Genomic DNA, 25,621 nt, shown 5'->3' with positions numbered 1-25,621 from the left:
TTCCTGAAAATGTGCCATTTTCAGGGAAGTAAGTAAAGCAAATATTGCCAACTCTCACTGAGTGAATAATTGGGGAACAAGGCTAGAAGAACAGGCAGCCTTGGGAAAGATGAGCTCTGTCCTAGACTGTCCCAGCCCCAAGATAAACAAACACCCAGAAAATGAGTAGCCACTCCTCAGTATATTGTTATTGTTTGTTCAATATTCCACTATTTTCAAAAATGAAATATTTTTCCTCCATATGGCAGTAGGGAAGGAATCCTCCCAATATCTTTATACTCTAAGAGCAAAGCTGAGCAATTTTCACAAATGCAAAAGTGATTGTGCAAAATACAGGGAGGAATAGGTCATCAATCTAAAAGCCCTGAAACTGTTTTCCAAGCTCTCTCTCACTTATCTACCTAAAAAGGTGAATAATCCACAAAAAAAAGGGGTACTCCTCCCCACATCAGTGCAAGACATAACACACAACACTGTCCTTTCCCTCACCAATTTACGTACTGTGGAACTCACACGGCATTCTACAATTGTAATGTGGTACATTTCTTCCCCTGCCCAAATGAACAGAAAATAAAAGCAAAAATAAAGTTTCCCATGACAAGAGCTCTTTTCCTACCTGCCTGAGGTGCAGCATAACTGAATTTATAATTCATTTTTAAGAATGAATCAAAATGGCAGCCAAAGAGAAAGTGAGGAACCATGAAAATCATTCTATGCTATTTGGGGAACAAAATTTGTTTTTCACAGTCTTTGTCTTAAGGTAAGTTTAAGCAAAAAAAAAAAAAAAGTTTAAAAAATATGGAAGAAAGCACAGCATGTGAAACACAGATTTTGCATATTCTTTGCAAAAATGTTTACTTCCTGGAAAAGAAGAAAAATTTAGAGAAACTATAGTTTCAAGGGTATTCTAAACCTATAAAATAATACAGAATATTATTTATAAGGAATTCCCATTCAAGTTCCCAGGTAAATTATTTACTATATGTAAAGTTCCTAATTTTGTGCTTATAAATTTGAAAATCTGCTTGAAAGAATCATTTCCTAGAAAAAGAAGAATCAAATTGTCGGTCAACAAACGTGGAAAAGTGTTCTCATCTCTAGAAATTAAAGAAATGCAAATCAGAACTACTCTAAGATTTTATCTCACTCTAGTCATAATGGCAATTATCAAGAAAACAAGCAATAATAAGTGTTGGTGAGGATGTGGGGGAAAAGGTACACATATGCATTGCTGGTAGGACTGCAAATTGCTGTAATCACTATGGAAAATAATATTGAGATATCTCAGAAAATTTGGAATGGAACCACCATTTGACCCAACTATCCCATTCCTCCATCTATACCCAAAGGACTTAAAATCATCATACTACAGTAATGCAGCCACATCAATGTTTATAGCAGCTCAATTCACAATAGCTAAACTATGGAACCAACCTAGATGCCCTTCAACAGAAGAATGGATAAAGAAAATGTGGTACATACACACAATGGAATATTTCTCAGCCTTAAAGAAGAATGAAATTATGGCATTTGTAGGAAAATGGATGGAACTAGAGAATATCATGCTAAGTGAAATAAGCCAATCCCAAAAAACCAAAGGCTGAATGTTTTCTTTGATAAGTAGATGCTGGATGCTGATCCATAGTGGGGTGAGGGAGGAAGAATGAAGGAATTTTGGTTTGTATAGAGAGAGTCTGGGGAAGAATGGGGCTGTGGGGATGGGAAGGACTGTAGAATGAGACTGACATTATTACCCTATACATGTATAATTACACTACTGAACTGACTCTGCACCATGTACAGCCAGAGGAATGAGAAGTTGTGATCCATTTATGTATCATATGTCATAATGCATTCTACTGTAAAACAATAATTAATAAATAAATAGAATCAAATTGTCTAAAGACAAATCAAGAGTGAAACACTGAAAAGCTACACACACTATATATATACATAAGATATGTACATATCAAAAATATATGTGATATATGTTATACATAAAACATACATATATGTATATAAATAAAAGATTATATACACACACACAATATTACCTGAGAATTCATCCAGATTTTAAGTATGATTTTTTTTACGAGTTCACAGGAAGGAGAAAATATTCACACTATTTTACATAAAGTTAATATAACCCTAAAACAAACAAAAAAACCCAACCAGAATAGCCTAAAAATAATAAAACCACAGACCTACCTCAACCAAAATTGGTAAAAAAATTAAACATTTGTAATCCAGTCCTTTACTGAAATTCTGTTACATGACCAACTTATGCTCAACCTCAGAATATAAAAATGGCTCAGTGCTTGAAGGCTTGATAGTATAATTTCTCCCTAATAAACCAAAGGAAACTCTGTAATCATCATAAATAGCCAAAATCTATAGAACATCTACATTAAAATTTTCTGAACTTCTTTATAAAAACTTTAATAAGAGTTTTGAAAGGTTGAACTAGCAGGGAGAATTTTTCTATTATTATTATTATTATTATTATTATTATTATTATTATTATTTTAGGCAAAAATTTTGCTGAAAATTGCTTCCTATGAATACAGAGTATAGTTAACTAAAAAGATCAGAATTTATAAAATAATTTTTATTTACTGATAAAATAGTTTTCTGCAGGAAGAAAAAATATATTGACTACAAATAATTTAAAATAAGAGTTCAGCAAAGATATTCAGTTAAGAAATTAATATTTTTATTTCTAGCTTCCCGACAGCAAAAATCTAATTAAAATAAAATAAAAATATTCCATTTCCAATAATAAGTGTTATGCAATAGTTTTAAGTACATCAAAACATTATTTGTGAGAGATGAAATTAAATGTGGTTTTTTTCTTCTTTTTCAGTTGTCTGTTGCTTATTAAAATGTATTAATTTTATTATAAATAACTAAAGATCCATTTTCTTTAGCAATGGAGAATAAAGCACATTAGGATAAACATCAACATATTTTCTCATTCTATTTTAATAAGTGATAAATACTTCATAGAATTATTTGTTAGTACTAGAACAGCCCTTTGAAAACATGTGGCTCAAGCCTGCATATTCAAATAAGAAGTCTAGGGGCTCATATTATAGGATTTGTTTAAGGTTTCCATCATAGGCTCAGCTCTGATTAAAACTCGGGATTTCTAATTATTTTTTTTAAGAACTTCTAATTTTGAGTGTATAGTTCTTTTGTTTTTTCTTCACTTTTCTTATCTGTTTCACACTTTGTTACACTAAAAAGAGTCATTCTTAGCTATTAATGATATTTGTTTAATTTGGCATATTATGGAATATTAATAAAGACTCTCTACTTACTGTAAGAATTTCTGCTTGGAGTCAAAATCTGTCAATGGTGATTTTGGGATTCAGACTAGCTGGGCATAGAAAATGCACATAGCTTTTCTCATCTGGTACAGCCTTTTCTGAAATAGCCATAAGATGGTATTTTGGGCTAAGGAGATATATAAGAATATGCTTCTCTTTTCAGTGGTCCCTTTGCCCTCTGATGTCCTCCCTATCTATCTACAAACAGAACTGCTAAAGTATACATTTCCTCTACATTCATAAAATCTATATCCTCCTTGCCCATTCATAAAACTATCCAGACTAAAAGTTTTCATGGCCCGAGTTCAGATATTACTCTCTTCATCACATAGCTAGACTAATTTATAACCTTGTTTCCATAATTCCCATCCACAAACTTGATTCAGAAACACAGTTCCTTCTTTTAAATCTGGTTATAAAATGCAAGGTTAGTTGAACATTGCTTCAATGGTCGACATTAATTATTAATATGTTAAAGGACTAAGTTACAAAGTACAAACTATTAGCAACAAGAATATTAAGTGAATCACAAAAGTACAACAAGAACAGTTTGGGGCTGGGGATGTAGCTCAGCTGGTAAAGTGGTTGCTTAGCCTTCATAAGGCCCTGGGTTCAATCCCCAGCCCCACCAAAAAAAAAAAAAAAAAAACTGCACAATTTAGTGAGGGAGTAATCCTGGTTAGACTTCCCAGGAAACTGGGGCAAGGAGGGAGAGTCTAAGGGTAGAACTGCAGTGATTTTGACTAGTCATGGAGTGCCCAGCTTCCCCAAGCCATGAGGACACCTCTCCTGCATGCCCACCCCACATTCCTCATCCATTCTCCTAGATGACTCTTTTCTAGAATGTTTCTCTCCTCCTTCCTTCAAGCCTCTTCTATCTGCTTATTGTCACACTTGGCTGACAAATGTGCTTCCTACTTTGTAGGAAAAAAAAAATAATGAAACATCAGAAGACACCCTCACGGGTTCCCATCATTATATATGCAGTAACAACTTCCTCACATGATCTGTTTTCCTGTTATTACCGACAAACTGCCCACATTCTCATCTAAAGCCAACCCCCAATTAATCACAAGGATGCCTTCAACCTAGCCTACCCAAGGAAACAGCTCTTCAAATGTCCCTTCTTTCCCTTGAAACTTCAGTTCCCTCTCTGCTCTGGGTCATATCCATTACCATACAACTATGCTGTTATTTCTTACATATTAAGTTTTTTAAAAAGAACACACACCTTCAACTCTCTGGACCCATCTCTCCCTTCAGATTCTGCCCTTGTACACCACTATTCCTCTTTCTCCTGCCTTTGCCCCTCCACTGAACCTTGCATAGATAAAACCTCCAATGACCTCCAGGTTGTTAAAACGACTCACAGATTCTCAGTTTTCACTTCGTTCCATCAGCTAGCTGCAGTGGAAATGAATCTTAATTGGCTTTCAAGACTTGCTCCTGATTTTCTCCCTCCCCCATTGACTCTCCTCCTCTGCTGCTTTTGCTAGCCCTTCCTCTTCTTCCAAACCTTTCAATACCCAGGTGCCTCACTGCAACTTTCCTCTAATTACCTTCACTGGCAAAGGTGATTCCATAGAGATTCATTACCTTCAATATCACCCGGTCATGGGTTTATGTCTGCAACTTACTATTCTCCCCTGAACTCCATATCCACATATCTAAGGATTTAACATGACAACTGCACTTTAGATTAACAGCCCCATAGCAGATATTCTCTTCTAACTGCTGTTTCCCTTCCTCATCTCACTTAATGGAATTACCATCTAGGTAGCTGCTCAGACACAACACCTTAAGTTTCTCCTTGATGTGTCTCTTTTCTTCATATGCTACATCCAATCTGTTAACAAATACTGATGACTGTACCTTCAAATTACATATAGGATCTAACCTCTCCCTAACACCCTCATTGTTAGCATCCTGGACTAAGCACTAAATTCTCTCACCGGGATTATTACAACATTCTCCAAACTGGTTTTCCTACTTTCACCCTTAACCCACTCCAGCCTGTTTTCAACAAGACAGCCAGAGTAAACCTTTTTAATTGTAAACTTACAACCTTAAATAGACGGTTTTCCACTTTAGATTTCAAATCTTTACAATTGCCTATGAAGCCCTGCACATCTTGCCCCATCATTGCCTGTCTGACCTCCTCTCCTGTTGTTCTTATCCTGATTATCCTTTGGCTTCAGCTTCAGTGGATTTCCTGGTATTCCTGGAATGATGAAACTCTTTACCTCAGAGCCTTTGCATTTACTGTTCTAAATCCTCTATCCAATCTGTTAGCAAATGCCGATGTCTCTACCTTCAGTTAATTCCAGAATCATACCTCTTCTTAATGCAAAATGTTCTCACATTTTTTTTGCTCCATTTATCCAGAAGGGTCTCTCTTTGCTCACATAGCACTGTACCATAGAAGCTTCTCATGCTCTAGGTATTCTCCAGATCCTGTACATATATTTACTTTTCTTCATAGTACACATAGCCGTCTTATACATCATGTAACTAGGTTATTTATTATGTTTTATAGCTTCTAGAATAGAAGCTCCATAAGGGCAGAAATATTTGGTATTTTGTTCACTCATATATTTCCAAAATGACATACCAACAAGGGTATTACTGTTATAAGTCACTATCACAATGGAACTATATCTAGCATACATTAAATAATCAGTCAATAATCTTCAAACATGTAATTTAAAGAAATGCAAATAGATTATTTAAAGAAATGTTCTAAGTCTTGAGAAGTTTAGAAATGTTACCCTGTCAATATTCAGAAGACCTATCTTTAAAGCATAAAGAATTTGTCCTTAAAGGTTTTATATTAAACCAATTGACCAATTCCCAGTATAGTTTCAACCATGCTTTCCTGGGAAATTCAAATGGTTAGAAGGATTTTGAGCTAGCACTGTAGGATTTGGTATTTTCTACAGATACAGAAAACTGATAATATGGCTGCTCTCACCAGCTTTCTTTGTTGTTGATACTAGGTAGACCCATATGCCTTCTTTCCAGAACCATTACAACCCAGAAGCACTAAAAATTCTTTCAAGGTGAGTTTGGGAAAAGCAGGATGGGTGATCTATCTTACAAAAGAGAAATACTTTCTATTAAAGCAGAAGACTATTGATTTGGTAAGTAAACCCACCCCCTGCATCTCTGTTTCTCTGTTTTTTCCCCTCCATTCACACATAGACATCACCACTCAGACACACTTCTGATTACAATGTGTAAAATCTGTCTTGTAGACTCTTTAGATCTTGTGGTCCTTATCAGACCTTTGTGGCAAAGGAGGAGCATCTACATGTGTTGGTGAAAGAACTGAACATTACTACATCCTAGTATAAATATTAGAACCTGTACCATGTAACTGAAAACATAGTGAGAAATTTTCACTAACTGTACCATTTATGTCAAAGCATAATGAAAGTCTCCACAATTGTAAATTATTAGATTATTTCACTTAACCAAGTGGAATAATATCCCAAGAAGGCAGATTAAAAAATAATTCAGAAATACACCACTAAAACTGTCTTTTAATTAGGAGGAGGAGTCAAGTTAAATTTTAAGATGAACATATTCATTACTATGTCCCTATTAAACAGCATGCACCAAGTTAAATCACAATATGGGATTGCAAATTGGTGCAACCACTCTGGAAAGCAGTATGGAGATCCCTTTAAAAACTTGGAATGGAATCACCATTTGACCCAAATATCCCACTCCTCTGTCTATATCCAAAGGACTTAAAATCAGCATACTTCAGTGATGCAGCCACATCAATGTTTATAGCAGCTCCATTCACGATAGCCAAACTGTGGAACCAACCTAGATGCTTTTCAATAGATGAATAAATAAAGAAACTGTGGTATATATACACAATGGAATACTACTCACCATTAAAAGAGAATAAAATTCTGGCATTTGCAGGTAAAATGGATACAGTTGGAGAATATCATGCTAAGTGAAATAAGCCAATCCCTAAAAACCAAAGGCCAAATTTTTTTTCTGATATATGGATGCTGATCCCATAATGCGAGGAGGTGGGATGGGCAAGGGAAGAATGGAGGAACTTTGGATTGAGCAGAGGGGAGTGAGGTGAGGGGAGGGGGCATGGAAGTGGGAATGATGGTGGAATGAGATGGATGTCATTACCCTAGGTACATGCATGATTGCACAAAAGGTGTGACTCTACATCATGTACAGCTAGAGAGATGAAAACTTGTGGTCCATTTTTGTAAAATGAATCAAAATGTATCCTGCTGTTATGTATATTAGAAAAAACAAAAATTTAAAAAGAAAACAATCAAAAACAGACAAATCAAAATAGACTGCAGAATTTCATGCTTTAAAAAGAGGAAATTTAAAAAAAACAGAAACATCATTCTATCATTTTATTATAAAAATGAGAAAACCAAAATATTTTTAACACTTATAGATTATTTTAAAACATTTGAGTATTGAAATATATCAAAAAATTAAAAGGCAACTAATAAATTGGAAATATTATTTTATCATCAATGGTATAAAGGTTTAATATAACTTAAATCAATATGAATAGTCTCAAACAAAAATAGGCAGCCTTTGAATAGCCATTTTATTGAAGAAATACTAAATATCATAAGTAACAAAATAAATGCTCAGTAAATATATGTAAGTTCCAATTCACTAATAATGCCAAGAATGGATATTCAAAATAATAGTGACATAATATTTTATGATAGTTTAGTTTATTATGTGGCACTACATCATTCCCCAAATCTCAGTAACTTAATACAAGAAAATTGACTTTTTATTCATATTAAAAGTTTATCGCAGGAAATGGTGGAGGAATTTGTTTCAAAGTCAAATAGGGATCCAAACTGAGGGAGCATCCTACCAAGTTATAGATTTTCCAATTGGAATCTGCAACCTTTTCAGCTATGAGGTATGAGAGAAGACCAAAAGGTCATATAATCTTTTCTCTGCCCTTAGTACAGAAATGACATGTCATTTTGTTCCCAGTCACTTTGGCTGACACTAGTCACATGTCTTTCCAATTGTAGCATTGCTCTCTCTTCCCAGTTCTCAAATTGACAAACATGAAAGAGAAAGAAAAATAAAGAAAGAATGGAAGAAAAAGAAATAAAGAAAGGAAGAGAAGGAGGAAGAGAGAGAGAGTAAGGAATGAAGGATGGAAGGAGAAGGGATGAGGGGAAGGAGCAGGGAGAGAGCAAAAATGTACTGGGTTAAGATATTTCTTATAAAAACATCAGGTGAGCAAAGGCAGAAAGACCTGTGAGTGTATGAGGCATTTGGAATTTTGCAAGGTAATTATCTGGAAGAGAAAGAATGGAAAACTATAAGGAAGATAAAAAGAAGCCATCTGGTAAAAATCCTTAAGGTTCTGAAGTTTCTCACTGAACATGAATATGAATAGCCTCATACAATAATAGGCAGGCTTTGAATAGCCATTTTATTGAAGAAATACTAAATATCATAAGTAACAAAATAAATGATCAATAAATATATGAAAGTTCCAATTCACTAATAATGCCAAGAATGAATATTCAAAATAATAGTGAAATAATATTTTCTGAACATACAGAGATTTCTGAAGATGTTTAAGCAAAAAGAGTACTATGATCACATATGCATTTTGTCAGATTACTATGGCTGCTGTAAAGAAATGAAGGTAGAAAAATTGGGAAGTGAGGGTTCAAGGAAGATGCTATTACAGACTATAATGAAAGTAGAATTTTGGAAAAATGTTAAATATAAAGAATACGAACCACATAACACATTTGAGAATCTCTCTTATGTTCACTCATTATATCATGTGCACATCTTATAAAAACTAAGTATCAAACCAACTTATTCATCCAAGCTGCAGAATTTAAAGCTATTATTACAGCTGGTAGAAGAAATTGCAAACGCCCTTTTCTTAGCTTTTCATACCACCAAGATCTTATCCATGTAAGCAAATTATTTCTATACTGTGGCCTCCTTCCAGTTAAAGTGATGAGACGGGTTCCCACAAGCTGCAACCTCCAGTAAGTCAACCACCTTCAATAGTAGAACTTCTCTTTCAGACATGCACAGGCTACATGCAGACCAAGCCTGGTTTCACAAAGGGAGTAGGATTGTTAGTGTCATCTTTTGGTAGTGACACGGTTTTTCCTTCTTTGTGTGGATCTTTTTATTCTTTCTGTAGAGTAACTTCAAAACATTTTTACCATCTTCTGCCTTTCCTCTATCACTCTTTGAACTGATTTGATATCTGAATTGAGAGAGGGAAAAGATACAGCTAAGGAGTGAAGAACACATGCTGACACTGGACTGCCACAATTTCATTAGTTCATGACCTTGAAGTCATGTCTTCTTATCTTAATGTCTCCTTATCTTAAAAATAATACCCATCCTGGGGAGAAATGTAAAAAGTGGCCCTAGTTCTTTACTCCTATACTTAGTACATTGACTTTGTAGAATTTCTTATTAAGAAGCAGTCTTTCCCCCACCCCCTTGAACTTGGGCTCGTGTTTTGACTTGTTTTTTCCAATAGAATATGTGAGAAATGACATACAAAAGCATAGAAGATAATGGCAGCAATATTACTCAAGTTATTACAGAGCTATAAGTCACTGAGGGAAAATAGATCAGGAAGTACTTTTATTGATAAAAGAAGCCTACACTACATTAGAAGTTAAATTTCAGTAGTGTAATCACTCAGATAGTGGCTATCAGAGATATAAAACTATTCAATAAATAGAGCAGAGCTTTCCTCTTTTAAATTATGTGAAATAGTACCTATTATAATTCTTGAGGGGGAGTAGAATTACCAGTTGTGGTTAAAATGTTAAAATTTGCACTATCTTGTATGAAGAGTTGTATGAGTGTAAAATAAAAATCAGCATCTTGTAATTTTAGGGAAAGTAATGTTGTGATATTGGATTGTCTTAGTAACTTTTGAAGAGATTGTATAATGATTTATGTACTCTCATATGTCAATAAGATGTTCATATACCTTTTACCTTCGTGAATTCAGTATATTCTTTTGCCACTTTCATCATCTTCCTTTCTTTATTATTCCACCATTTCTCTAATAGAATTGAATTCTTATGTTTTCTTTTTTTCATATTATTGAATCTTTAAAACAATATTATATGTGAAAATCATGCAGTGTTAAAATGGGAGTCTTGAGTTAAATTACTTAAAGGATTAGTCACATTTTTTTTCTCTTGAGCAGTTTTAGTTTCTAACTTTGCTATGTCTCAAGTGGTATGTAAAGTTCTAGAGGGTAAGAACTGTGACTTCTGTACATAGGACATTCAGATTAACTCCTTTATGTATAATATGCTTGCAAGATAATAAATAAAAATAGACATTGAAAAAAAAAGAATATGTAAGAAATGAGTTAGGTGACCTGAGGCTGGGCTTCAAGAGGCATTGTGTGCTTCCACTCTTTCTCCTTGGAACCTTGCTATAACCATGTGGTAAAACCAGTACAGCCTTCTGAAAAATGGACCATACACAGATGGGTCACATAGTTTACAAAGCATCCTACAGACCCCACTCCCACCCAATGAGTCAGTGGACCAGGGATGGAACCCAGTCAATGTCTTTTGAACCTGGCTCAGATCAGCACAATGACTTTTGTAATTTGCAATTTTTATATATATTTTAAGTTTTAGAGTGGTTTATTACACAGCATTATTGTGGCAATAGATAACTATTACACTATTTCAGAAGGTGAAGGCTTAAATGAGAAAACATGCCAAGTGCTTAAAAGAAGGCAGGCATTTAATAAGTGCTATTTAAGTGTTTTCCTTTAATCATTTCTAGTGGTGTTGGTGGTGGTAGTAGTAGTAGTAGTAGCAGAACTGAAATTGAATTGGAAATGTGGATCTGAAAATAAGCATAAAGTGGCTATAAAAGAACATGACAAAGTTTGGGAGATCTCAGCATTTAGAAACCTATAATTTCACCTGCTTTCTTAAGTATGACAGGTAGAAGCATGCATTTATTTCTGCTATGACTGACTAAAAATTTCCCAAAATTTATAGACATAAAAATTACAAAATTCAGGCTGGGGCTGTGGCTCAGCAGTAGCACACTTGCCTGGCATTATGTGAGGCACTGGGTTTGATTCTCAGCACCATATATAAATAAATAAAATAAAGGTCTATCAACAACTAAACTAGATTTTTAAAAAATTTCTTTTAAAAAACATTACAAAAATTCCACAAAAATATTGAAAGCAGGAGGAAACATAACACCTGAGACATGTCAACAAATTTTTGAAATATCGGACATGGTAACTGACTTAGCAGAGTAAAGGAAACTGTAAGCAGAAGAGTACCTGGAGAGAAGATATAAATTAGAAGAGAATAGGTTCTCCTTAATAGAAGGCCTTTTCTCAAGTTCTGTGGAAGGTAGGAGTAAAGGGTTTAGCTAAAAGTCCAGACACTATATTGTAGCTTATTTTGAGCCCAGTCCCACAGCCCTATCACACAGAAATATGCAGAGACTGTTTCATTCATCTTCCCATCCCCTTCCAAGGGTCTGAAATTTTATTTTTTGGAGAACCAAGGTAGTAAACTTTGGAACAGAAAGCAGAGAGGAAGAAGGATAATGGTGAAAGGCATAAATTAAGGGGTTTAAGGAGAAGTCTGAGCACTTAAAGGTTAGACCTCTATACCTCCCTCTGGTTACCCAGGCTTATAGCAACTGGAAGAACCTTCTCTGCTTTTAACAAGAGGAATAGAGAACACAATTTTTAAAAGGGGAGGACTCAAATAAATGAAGATAATCCATGCAGAAAATGAACATTAAATCTGTCATTTAAATAAACACTTAAATCTTATCAACATAAAAAAAACAAACATTATAGCCACCAAAAAGGAGCAGGGCTCTATATAAAAGAATGAACAAAGAATAAAAACTCTTGGAAATAAAAAAATATAAGTTGTAATTTAGAATTCAGTAGAAGGCTAGGAAAATTAAATAAAAATGTTTCTCATATATTAAAACAAAAAAGGAGTGGATAATGAAAGACAAAGTATGAGAAAGTCAGAAAATTATCTCAGAAAGTCCATTATCTGATTAATGGGAGATCAAGGGCCAGAGAGGAAGAAAATTAAGGATAAGAATTATAAAAGAAAGTCTGCCACAATTGTAAGACATAAGTCTCCAGACTTGATAGACTAACATATAACAAATGAAGTAAAACACATGGAGAAGCACATTATCTGAAATCCAGAATACTGGGGATAAAGAGATGATTCTAGTAATTTTTACTGAATCACTGACAAGAAATGGTCACATCTGAAACTAAGATCAGAATTAAACTTCTGAAGCATATTTAGTCTAGAAGACCTGGGAGAATGCCTTAAGGTAAAAATCTCTAAGGAAAATTATTTTCACAAGGAGTTCTATACCCAAGCAAACTATTCTTTATAAGTATAAGGGTAAAATAAGGATAAGAATATATTGAGGGAAATTATCAAAATATTGATCTCTTACTTAGGGTAATGGAGAAAATGAGTCCACAAAAATCTTCCAAATGTAGAAATATAAAAACATTAAATGAAATAAAAATAAAATCTTCAAAGCACCTTTACACTAACAAGAAAGTAGAAAAATTGAGAGAGAAGACAAGAGCTAAAGTGGTAGGGCTAACAATGCAAAGGAAAAGCTCTGAAGTTCAGCTGAACTTTTTTTGATCTCATGAGCCTATAGAATTAAAGTTGAAGTCTGATCCTACCAAAAATGACTAATTATTCACTGTTTTAAACAGAGACACCAAAAAGCTATACCTTCATTGTAAGAAATAACCAAATAAACCAATGCTTGTATAAACTTAGCTTCCTTTCCATCCTCAGGACATTCTGAGAAATACTAAAGCATGAATTCAGATTAAGATGGCCTCAGACTGGAAGTGCCTCCAGTAACACAGAAAAAGCAAACAAAATTCCTCTCGGGAGGAAGATACCCTTCATTCTAGAACTCTTAATTAATTTTACAAATAATTTTTCAAAATCAATGTCTAGCATGCAAACACTACCAGGCATACAAAGAAACAAGAACCCGTGAGTGAAACCAAACAGAAACAAAAGCAGAAAGAAACATCCACAGACACTGGATACTCTAATCTTATCATAAATGAAATTTAACATGATGAAACATGTTTATTTTATTCAATAAATTTTTTTAAAGTTTAAATATTTCAACAGGATACTTTAAACTATTAAAAATAACAGAAGATTTGATAAAAGAGCCAAATCAAAATCAAAAACAAAAAAAAATGTAACTTTGAAAAAAATGTCTATAGTTTTACTACTTGATTAGACATGGTAAAAAATGATAATACTGGACGAAAGATTAGAAGAAACTAAATAGTGTGAAGTATTCGAAAACAAAGAAATAGAAATATAGGACACACAGGAGACTTTGATGGAACAATGAAAAAGGATAAATCCAGGAACAGAACACAAAGAATGTGGTAGAAAAATATCTAAAGAATAATAGCTAAGATTTTCTGAACTTTTTAAAGATATTGAACCATAGATTTAAGAAGGTTTATAAATTTTAAGCAATATAAATAGAAAGAAATCCACAGTTAGAAATACCACACTAAGGGCTGGGTCTGTGGCTCAGTGGTAAAGTGCATGCCTAGCACGTGGGAGGCCCTGGGTTCGATCCTTAGCACTACACAAAAATAAATAAATAAATAAAAGACATTGTGTCCAACTACAACTAAAACATAAATATTTAAAAAAAAGAAAAGAAATAGCAGAGTAAAACTTTAGAAAAACCATTGACAGTCGGAAAATTCTTCAAAGTAGCCACAGGAAGAGGGGCAGGTTATTTTCAAAGGAAGAGGGGCAGGTTATTTTCAAAGAGCACCATATCCTATGATCCAGCAATTCTACTACCTGAAAAAGTTTTACCATGTGTAGTCTCAAAAAAGTGACTCTTTCACCAGGATAAATACTCCCTGTCAGACAAGTCATCCCTTTACTGGAAAGCTTTAAATATTAGAAAGGGCTTCTTTTGATCAGTATTTCACAACTTTTGTATCCAGTGTTATGCTGTACATGATAAAATATTTGTATCATTTGCTAATTTCCTTGGTGAAATTAATCACACTATGATGACCTTAGCAACCAATGGGACATTTCTCCATGCAGAGCTGAGAATATATTCATAAAATCATTTCTCACAAGCAAGGATGAGTCAGTTCCAGCATGCATAATTCTTTGGTTATTTCACACCTATAGTTGGTTATCTGTGGAATATTCACATTCCACACTCAATAGACTTTTAATGGTCTGTTATTTGCCCATTTATGTTCTAGGAACTAAAAAAAAAAACACCAATTAAAATTTCTTCTAGAATTTGTGCCATAGTGTTAGGAAAAAAGACAATAAATGAATATGTAAAGATACAGTGTATCAAATGTTGATAAATGCTACAAAGAAAATCATTTGAGTTTAAGGTAGAGAGCAAATGCTATTTCATTTGGGGGAGACCATATGATTTCTGTGTACTCTGCTCTCACTCTTTGTCATATGCTATAAATAAACTAGTGAGAAAAACACTCTCTGCACAGAAATTTGAATGCATGGAAAGTTCAAGTAGAACCTGTACAGGGTATAAACTCTATGAAAAGGGATTATTGTAAAGCAGCGATTACAAATCAAGTACTTAAAGAACTGAGCCAACATTTGACAATTGGGAAGGTCCAGTAAAATATGCCAATTTTCAGCCTAGCCTGCCAGACTGGAAAGTTGGGTGATGCTGATCTTGCATTCTAGTGACCTTTAGACAAGGACTGAGCTCTCTAGCCACTATAGTCCCCAGAAGGCTCAAGGCACTCGGTTTGTATTACCTACCTGGCTTTTGGAGGCATTTGAATTTGGGAAACTGTCCAAATTCAGTCATGATTTTTCCCCAATTCCAAAATCTATTTTTTGTTTCTAAATTGTTTCCCCATGTTTTCAAAAATCAAACACCTTATTAAACTACAATAATTCTAAATACAGTGTGCAGGAGACTCTTGAAACCTACTGTAAGAGAACTTTCCAAGGAACATTTTGAGGAATGTTAGCATGATTATAAAATAGGTACATAAACTCCCTAGGTAATGTTGAAATGAAAAAAAAATCAGAAAATAAAATTTACACTTTGTTAAATATTCATAACATCTTATATTAATAAGTGAGATACATAATATACAAATACTCATACTGCTGTTCAATGTGTACCTGGCCCAACATAAATTGTTAGTTTTAGAACACAGTTTCCTTCTGTGGCCCTCTACCCTATCAGCATTACTGAAATATTTCATATTCAGGGTATACTTTAAAGTATTAAAAATATATTGAATAACATGGAGGAGTTTAAACATGAATTACAAATAAGTACAAATATTTATTTGTCCATTAATGTAGTATGAAAATCATTAAATTATTGTTCATCCAATTTATAGAAAATGTATTTTAAATTCACAATTACAAAACACAAATAAACTTCAAAATTAACAAGAAAACTGACACCTACACTAGTTTACAAAGCATATTTTATGGACTCAATTTATGCAACATAACCTTCCATCTCTAAGACACTTACAATTTTTATTTACAATGCCACCTAGAAACCACTATTAGTCATCAGAAATATTGCTGTTACTAAATAATTCCCATCAACCAAATGTTGCAAATAAAGCCAAGCAATTCTGGAATACTATTTAGAGTCACTTTCCTCAATTTGAAATGTCTTGTTTGTTTTGGGGAAGTATCAGAGGAACACAAAGCAACTAAAAGCTGATCTTATAATAAAAATTAAACATTTTCAATTTAATCGTATTATTTAAAGGGAAAGGTTGATATAAATGTTTCATGTAAGAGGCTATCTATATTTAACTAAATTACCTTCTTCTTCATGGTCCTATTTTAGCATATCTATTTCTCAATGTAGAACACATACACAAGCACGTCTGGCTAATATTAGATCCATCTGAAGACCATTTTAGAAAAAAAGAAAGCCTCATCTTTATGGTGTTGTTCTATCAAGATTTTATGAGGTTTGTGGATATTAAACAACTTATGATAGGGTGACCCACATACTTAGAGCTATGTTTTGAACATATCTCTATGCTACTTAACCATTGTTGATATAGAATAGGAATGATATAATCCTAACAGTGGGTTTGTTTTTTAAATATACGACTAGATTGAACGTATCTAAAAGGTGGAGCCATTTCACAACTTGAATTTCTGAAGAGTGAGGTATTCTAATTAATCTGTATCTTCTTTACCAGTTGATGAAACCAGAATCATAAATGTGTTTTCCTCTAATGTGATATTGGTTATTTTCTTACTGAGTGTCCCTGATGTCTGGGGACAGGGCTTAAGAATAAAACCACCAAGATAGGTGTCTGTCATTAGGAAACAGAAAACTTAGTCACATGACTCATGTGATAACACAAGAAGCCATCCACTCATCCTGAAACCACACATCAAACATCTGATGCAAGACAAGCACTGTGCTAGGCTCAAAACACATCACATAGGACAGTCACTTGTGCCTTCAATGATCTCACATTGTGAGGATAAAATTGTTCAAACAATTACAATATAGTTTCAACACAGTCAACCTATTTCACACAGGGGACTGCTATGGCTTAGATATGAAGTGTCCCCTGAAAAGCTCCTTTCATGAAAACATGATCCCCAGTGCTGTAAGTTCCAAAGATGAGGCTTTTAAGCAGTGATTAGAGCTCTGACCTCTGACCTTGCTGTACTGGGGATCATGCTTAAAACACATTAGCTTTTGAAGGGGAGGTGATACATATTGTTTGAGTCAGAACTTATTGTCATGGGAAAGCAAAGTTCCAGATAATTCCATTTACTGATATGGTATAGTGATTTAGCTGCACTTAAACAATGGAAATTAGCAAAATGATCTGCCAAAAAGGTCTATTTGCAAGAACAGATTTGCCATAAATCTTATCTCCTTTTGCAATTTAATATTCAATAAAGACATTATATGAAAAATAAAAAAAAGAATTTGTATTAAGTCACTTTCAAGTCAAAATAGCTGGGGATGTAGCTCAGTGGCAGAGTGCTTGCCTCACACTAAAAAAAATAAAAATCGATTCAATGAAACAAGAGTTTATTAAGGGTATCAAGAGCCTACAAAGATTTAGGGAAATCTAAAGTAAAAAGACAGTAGTTTCTACAGAGATTAAAGCAGCACAGGGACAAAACTGAATTTGACCTGATTAATTGATATTTCCTGGTGCTTTTATAGATTCAATATTATGAGATTTCTTTGAACTTTGCAAACTTTTTTTTTTTTTTGCACTTGGATACTGATCTTTGTGACTGTTGGAAATCCTCAGTTTTGATGTTTTGTTTTGATTTGGTTTGGATGCATTTGGATTTTAAAGTTGCTGATTTAAATATTGTTGTTATTGAAGAATGCCTGCAAAACACCTCTAGTCCCAATTGTTAGATCATTTTTGAATGCATACACAGTGCATGCAATAATATTCAGTTTCGTTTTGTTTATTGATTAGGTGTCATTTTAGGCCAAAAGAGCATGAAAACAAAGAGAAAAAATATATATACTGAAAAGCTTAAAAAGAAAACCTATTAGATGAATGTGTAAAAACATTATTTGTATTTAGTAAATGGTCCTTAATTTCATGGACTTGACTTTAGAATTGAAAAGTTATAATCTGGGTTAGTTTAGAATTAGAATCAAAGTGATTCTATTTATCCAATCTAGATAAAAGTTTAAAGGTCTCAGAGAATGAAAATGATGTATTATTTTGAAAAACACAAATAAGAAGAAATAGAAAATTTCACATTTCACTGTTTGAAGTAATGTCTTACAAAGGAAAATCAAAAAACTAATTGGTCATAAAAAATCTAATAAAGAGACATGAGAAGAAAACGTCTGGGTCAAAAATTAAGGAGAATTGCTGACAAGGTAAAAGGAATAAGAAAAATCACAGAATACCGCCACCATTTAATAGGACATGTTACTCAAGAAATAATGACATTCTACTCCCTTGTTTGAAGAAATCATTGTCTGACACACCGTATTCAATGGCTTAGTATTTAAGTCTCTTGACAATTTTTGTGTTCATGTGAATGTAGTTCCAGGTTTTTCAGATGCTAGTTAATTAAAACATAATTGGCATAGAGCAAAACCAGTACCCCAGGAACTCAGGAAGGTACAAAAATCTTTCTAGATTGTTATTTATCTACTTATTTACTTATTTATTTTTATAGTACTGGGAATTGAACTAGAGGCACTCTACCACTGAGCTACACCCCAGTCCCTTTTTAAATTTTTATTTTTAATTTGAGACAGGGTCTCCCTAAATTGCCTAGTCTGATATTGAACTTATGATCCTCCTGCCTTAGCCTCAAGAATAGCTGGGATTACAGACATGTACCACCACATCCCACTTAGGTTGATGTTTGTTAACTTCATTACTTCTGCAAAACATCTAATCATTCCATGTCATATATATGAGTTAATGGATGTAACTAAGAGTCCAAGGTAATAGGAAATATGCTGGAACAAATCTGCTGGAAGGGGAAGAAGACTGCACTAATTTTCTAACCTAACAATAAAGGGATTCAAAAAAGATGACTTTCCACATTGAACAAATACTCTAAATTTCTATTAAATATTAGAATTTTGCCATATCCATGTCAGTCAGTAATTGGTACTGTAATATTCTTTGATGTTAACATCACTGAGATACTGATTATCTATAAGGAAAGCATGCCAAGATCTGTGTATTTGATGTTTCTGTTTTCCACAGGTCATACCTGGATAGAGTCTGTAACTTGAAAGGCATCCTGTTGACTTCAGAGAATTTTAAGTTGAGTGAGACAGTCACTGCTGTCTCCCCAAAACAACCCAACATTCTCATATAGTGAATTTATAATATAAAGGGATTTGTCCATGCACTTAAGCAAAATGTTTTTCCATTTATTTCAAATACTATGCATGAAGAAAATTGTTATAGGTGTAATCTTCTCTACTTATTTTTTTATAAATGTTAAGAGCATAGTTCCTCTAAAATCTGGCATATAAAAGAAAGTTTTGATTGCCAACAACACATTACTGACATACAAAAGGGTCACATAATGCAAACTACATAAGCTATAGCTGCTGTTCACTCAGATAGGCAACTTGGGGAATATTAGATTTCTCTTTTAGACAATTATTCCAGCAATATACAAGTGATTATCATAAGGATCACCTTAAAAGAGTATAAAATTAGACATTGGGTAGAACTTTAGAATTATAAAGTTTAAGGGAAAAAATTAAAAAGGAAACAAAAATGAAGAGAATATAAGAAAAGAAAGTCAGCCATCTCTGGTTTCTTTGAGTCATCCTCTCCTACTTGGACTAAACCTTTTTATTAATTAATTAGTAAGTATTCTCAAGTACTCCTTGATAACTAAAGCTTCCATTATGCCTTACTAACCTTTCAAACCATTGTTCTCTTCCTTTTATTGTTACCATACATCTTGAAAAAGTTGTTCCCTCTCACTTTATTTCCTTCTTCCCTCGCTCCCCACAAATCTATGTACACTGCTCTTCTCAAACTGTTGCCATGAGAACCATGGATAATCTCTGCTCTGCCAAATTTAGTAGACATACTTTTCAACATTTATTTTGCTCAACCTCTCTGTGACTTCTGGAAACACTAACTACTTACTCTGTTTTGAAATTCTGTCCTCCCTTGCCTTCTGGGGTGCTGACTCCTGACTTTCAGACTTTTCTGCCACTACTTGCCAGTAGGCACTGTCCCCATCTACCCGGTGGTGCTGTATTTCAATATTCCTCCAGGCACAAGTTTTCTTTTTCTAACATTCAGGTTGAGTAATTTCATTCATTTCCATGACTCTGGCCATCACCAGTATGCTGACATGTACATCTCCAACAGAGTTCCTGACATTCTGACAGGGCCATTTTGATTAAGCCTTGAGAACAAACCTTTTCATTTTGACTCTTATAATACTCAAAACTGACAGTCTCATCCTATAGCTGAATTTTGTTCCATAAAATGAAGTATGATTTATTTTTGAATTCTCCAGTAAGTCTTCCAGAGAAAAATAGTTTATAGAAAGCTTTAATGCAACTTTTACAAACAATGATCCTCCAATTGCTACTATGAAGTTAGCAAAATCTGACAAAACTAGACCAATTCAAGTTGAATGTGAAGTACAAACATACCCTGACTATAAGTAGAATCGCAAAATCCCAATATTAGCAATTTAAATTCAGCATTATGTTAAATGTATGGTTTGTTCAGTAATGCTACAAGAAAAAAACATGACCATGTAAATAAATGCCTAGTAGTCATTTGATAAGATTCAAAATTTTCTCCCAAGCTCAGACTTGGAAATCAAACAGAGCAGATCTAGAGTTAAAGGTTATTCACTCCTATAGTTGCTTTGTTTCCATTGAAAAAGGTCAATTAACTTTTTCTGGGCCCTTATTTCACTACAAAATGGATTAAAATTATCTTAAATCTCTGGTTTAAAATAACATGCCATCTTTTCCTTGTCAAACATTTTTCATTTTTGGAATTACAAATTTAACATTTGCTTTTCACACCAGACTGAAGCTACCTTAAAGACATACATCGTTATTCATGTGTAACAACATTTGTAGAGTGCATGGCCAGTTACAAAATTTGTGAGACCCAGTGCAAAGTGAAAATGTTAAAAAATAATTAAGAATTTCAACACAGTGACAGCAGAGTAGTAAACAAAAGAGGGGTCCTTCAAAGCACAAGACCCTGCAGAACTACATAGAGCCCATGTCCCTAACATTGTCTTTGCGTGAGCATGCCTGTGTACGTGCATGTGTGTATTTGAAACAAGTTTAATATTTGGTTGGAAAATTAAATCACAGGAACTTCAGAAAATATCTAGGGTTAGTACACTATATAGAATTCAGATTCCAGCCTATAAAGAGTAGTCATATTAAGTTGGACAAAGATAGTACAGTTAATAGGAAAATATATTCAGGTTAAAAATAATTGACCATTTTGACTGCAGATTGTAGAATATTAAAAAGAAATTGGTTAACTTACAACAATTTTCTCTTTAGGTTGACATCATTTCATTTCAATATTTTTCTATTATAAGAATATTATCTTCCCTTTTAAAATTTAATGATAATAATTCATAAAATTTATATTTGTCTCCTTTTTGGCTTTTTTGCACAATTCATTGGTTCTATGAGCAAGCATAATAATAACTGCTCCATTTCTTTAATCATAAATCATTAGCAATTTTGCAATTTAAAAAAAAAACTTTATCCTTTCCCATCTGTGAGATAAATAATTGTTTTCAGTTAATCAAAATTACAATAGCTAACTTAAGGCTTTGGGAATTTTTACAAATGATATTGATTTTGTGATAGAATTCTCTATAATTTGATGTAGTTAGAAGGTGCATCTATTAACATAATCATAAAAATCCCAAATGCTTTCAGAATATTCTCTTCAAAAGGCAGTGTCCAGTGAGAAATTTACATCTCTCCTGGAACTCTAAATATTTTCCCCCAAAGTTTGCTTATGCAAAGGCCCTTATTCTGCCAGGCTTTATGGTGATTGCAAAAAGGAAGACAGATTTCCTCCTGTGCAAGTTGTTGATGGATGCTCTTGTATTCTGTCCCTGAAATGTTTGAAAACAGAAGAAGGGGGAAAAAGAGCAAGCCATGAGTCATTACATGCCTCCATGCTTCTGTCAGAGATTTAAATAACTAATTAGTAACCCAGGCATGCTTTGTTATAGAATTTATCTTCAACAGTCACTTCAGCTTCATCTCTCCCTACTCCCTACTCCTCATTTAGTTCCAAAAAAAAAAAAATAGAAATAGTTGGCTTTTCCCATTCTGTTCTGTCTCCTGGTCTCATTTGTTTCCCTTGTCTCTTCCACTTTTCTTCTAGTTCCTTTCTGCCTTCACTATACATTCTCTATTTTTGTCCTAATTCTGCTAGGTAAACTGTCACATTTACTTAAGGAAGTCTCTGATTCCACCCCTGTGAAGCCAAATGAGAAAATGTTCTACCTCACAGGAAGTTTTGCATATTTGGGGCAATATATGTAAAATGCTTAGCACAATATTGCCACAGAGCAATTTTCATGCCATCATTCTCTCTCATGTTGTCAATTAGCAATACTGAATGCCAACCATGTGCTTACACACTGCTTTAAATGGAAGCAAGCTTCCCTGGGCACAGGGAAGAAAAGGCCTATATGACTGCAGCATAATGAGGTTGAAATGGGTAACAGAGAGTGTGGTAGGATCCCATCACAGAGGGCCTTGAGGACCTGGTACACAGTGGGAAGTGGTCAGAGGGTGAGAAGTGCAATCAGGTATCATGCCTCTCTGAGAAGGGGTTTTGGGAGAGAGGGAAAGCTGGAAGATTCCCTGGACAGCCTTTGTAGTCATCTGGCAGGGTTTATTTTGGAGGTGGCACTGACAGGACTTGCCAATAAATTGGTTGTGGGAAAAAAAGATAAGAGGAATCAAAAGATCCAAGTTTCAGGCTTGAGTCAGTTGTCTAACTCTCTAATTCATTGCTGTTTTCTTTATCTCCCTCCTTATTCTTTGTCTCTTTTCCTTGCTACACTATTACAGAAGCTCTTTACCAAATCCAAGTTCATTCCTGCTCAAGTGTCAATTTAGAAGTCACAACTCCAGAAACCTCTCCTGAGTTCCCCACTGTGGGGCAGGGGCACGCCCACATGTCGTCATCACCCTCCCAGCATCAATTTCTATTTACTTGTACTGTTTGCAAGGTCTTCCTTCTAACACAAGGATTCTCAACATGAACTTTGGAGCCAGAATGTAGCAGGGTTTTGTATTTTTTTTTTTGTTTTTGTCTTAATTCTCTCTAAGTAAACTGGCATATCACTTAAAGAAGTGTCTGATTCACATATGTGAAGTGCAAATAAGAAAATATCCTACCTCATAGAAAGGTTTGCATGGGACAATATATGTAAAATGCTTAACACAATATTTGGCACAGAGCAAATGCTAAATAAACAATAACCTTTATCCCTATCATTACTGGTTTACATAACCCACCTTCATTTAAGCAGGATTTCTGCAAAATAGTAGCAGAAACAAAACTAAAGCAGGAAATACTTAGGTAATTCAGGTCTAAGAAGAAATTAACTCCTCTGTGACACACAATCAAAATGGATAGTTGGAATTATTAGCCATCCATGTCAGATACACATGTGGAAGTTATAGTAATTTTCCATGTCCTCCACTTTAGTTGAGTTTTGATTATCTAAAGGTAGCACTTACCTACCCGATTAGGTGGGGCAGCAGAATTGTTTTTCCTTAAGGTCCCACCTGAGTATGTACATGTACAAAAGAGAGAGAAAGAAACTGATTAGAGAGATTGGAGAGGCAGAGGGCGTGATCCTCTTAATCATTCTTCACTTCCTTTTTTTATAAGATGACTTGGCAACGTTTGTCACATCCGCGGTAGAAGCGGCGACGCCTCCTCTGTGGCGTCCACTTGCAATTGCCCAGCTTTCGCCCTGCACATTTGTGGTTTTCGGGGACACATTAGCAACCAATGGTTTTAGCTCTCGGTGGCCCAAGAGTTGCCAAGTCATCTGAAAAGTCTTTTACCCTGAATCGCTCTGAATCAGAAGGCCACCTGATTTCTCCTGCGGTACTTGGCAAATTTGCACCTCCCTCTGGTCCTGGTCCAGCTGCATGGGAAGTGCTAAGGAAGAACACGGGCGCCCAACAGTGAGGAGATGGTAAAGGCGTCCAGAGGATAAACTTAAAGATTGATCCTACAGACCAAGCCGAAAGAAGAAACTGAAAGTACACTGCCGGCTGATCCTACGGAAGTTATGGAAAAGGCAAAGCACAGAGCCAGTCTGTGATGTGTGCCGCCCCTCCTGGGATGGATGAAACAACAGGCGCGCCGCGGGTGAAAGAAACCAGCTGCAGAGACTGGCCTATCCAGCGCGGACTTGTGTCACCTCCGCGGAAGACCATGGTCCTGGGAGTGATTATGGGTGACAGCGTGCTCCTGCTGCAGTTGCGGTCATCATGACTACGCCCACCTCCCGCAGACAATGTTCCATGGTAAGCGCTCTTCTCCCGGGCGCACAAGTTCGCGCGCCAAGCGCGCCTGGGGACTCCCGGACGCGCTGCGATTCTCCCCACCCCCCAGAGCCAAGGCACGTCCGGGAATAGCCCGGCTTGCACTTTGGACCTGCAGAGAACACTGCCTCTCCCGTGGTCAGCCGCTACCCACTCCTGAGTACAATGGTCCGTAGTCATTTGCATCTGGGTTTGCTGTCCCTAGCGAGCTGTGAAAAGCAGTCCCGAGGCTTACCTTCTGTCCCGAGACTAAGCGCTGCAACCTCCGCGCCGCTCAGCAGGGGCAACCTACAGCCAGATCTCAGAGGTAGTCAGTGACTTCCAAAGAAAGTCTGTCTGTCCCTAGCTAGCGTCGCCCTGGGCGAACACTGAGCCAAACTAGCCCTACCCGTGCTCCAGGCAGCGCGAAGTTACTTACAGGCAGCCTGGGTTCAGCGAGTGAGTAGCTGGGTTCTTGCAGCTCCGAACTTCCTAGAGAACTGAAAGCGAAGCTCCCTGGGGACGCGCTTTTAAGCCCTAAGGGACAGGTCTCCGTAAAACCCCTTTTTTCCCCCTCAGTGGGGCTGGGAGTTTCCATCTGGGGCTGTACCCTGCGCTGTTTGCTGGGAACTCATGTCCTGCAATTTGCATTGAAAATAGCCAGACGTTGCTTTGTCCTATATGCTCGATCCTTGATGGAGGCAGGATTAAATAGATTTCCTTCTAAATTCTAAACCCCTGATGATATCTGCTAGATTTTATTTCCGCGGAAAAAGGACTTAAAACGGAGAAGGACAGAATTAACGTGGGTTGGATCCCATTTGGCAGCCATGTGGCTAATGTAAGGGGCTAACATAAATAAATTAAAAATACTGGAATTAAACAGAGGAGAAAGGTATGTAAGGGGAGAGGATCTACTTAGGGAAATTGGCATGTTTTACTATAAGCACTTCATTAAGCTAGAAGACCTGTGGGAGAAGGTGGAAGAATAGGGAGCCAGCTTTCTGCTCTTCCTTTTGATGCTCTGTGTACTTCCGTGACTATTCTGTTAGATCAAGATTCATTTCCCATCTCATAGATATTAAAACACCTAGAATTGACATAACTAGGGGAAATAGCTCAGTAACAAAAAAAAGGGGGGGGGG

At 35.3% G+C, this 25,621-nt stretch overlaps 1 protein-coding gene and 1 long non-coding RNA gene across 5 annotated transcripts in view; one reads left to right on the top strand and one right to left on the bottom strand.

The window, feature by feature from the left end:
• The window catches only part of LOC125610585, a 29,798-nt gene extending 5,989 nt beyond the window's left edge, over nt 1–23,809 (bottom strand). The window contains exon 1 of one of the 2 annotated variants that reach the window (XR_007340591.1): nt 23,679–23,809. This is a non-coding gene — a long non-coding RNA (uncharacterized LOC125610585). The remainder of the gene's footprint in view (nt 1–23,678) is intronic. The other variant, XR_007340592.1, reaches the window with a different exon arrangement.
• Nucleotides 23,810–23,824: 15 nt separating this feature from the next.
• Il7 (interleukin 7) overlaps nt 23,825–25,621 on the top strand; it is a 78,753-nt gene continuing 76,956 nt past the window's right edge. Inside the window, exon 1 of one of the 3 annotated variants that reach the window (XM_015485892.2) lies at nt 23,825–24,479. In XM_015485892.2, coding sequence (XP_015341378.2) covers nt 24,470–24,479 — 10 coding nt within the window. In that variant the 5' untranslated portion in view covers nt 23,825–24,469. The remainder of the gene's footprint in view (nt 24,480–25,621) is intronic. The other 2 variants (XM_015485891.2, XM_048783090.1) reach the window with 2 other exon arrangements.

The sequence above is a fragment of the Marmota marmota genome, unplaced genomic scaffold (assembly GCF_001458135.2).
Source record: "Marmota marmota marmota unplaced genomic scaffold, marMar, whole genome shotgun sequence".
In the NCBI taxonomy this organism is placed as follows: domain Eukaryota; kingdom Metazoa; phylum Chordata; class Mammalia; order Rodentia; family Sciuridae; genus Marmota; species Marmota marmota.
This window is presented reverse-complemented; position numbering and strand designations above follow the sequence as displayed.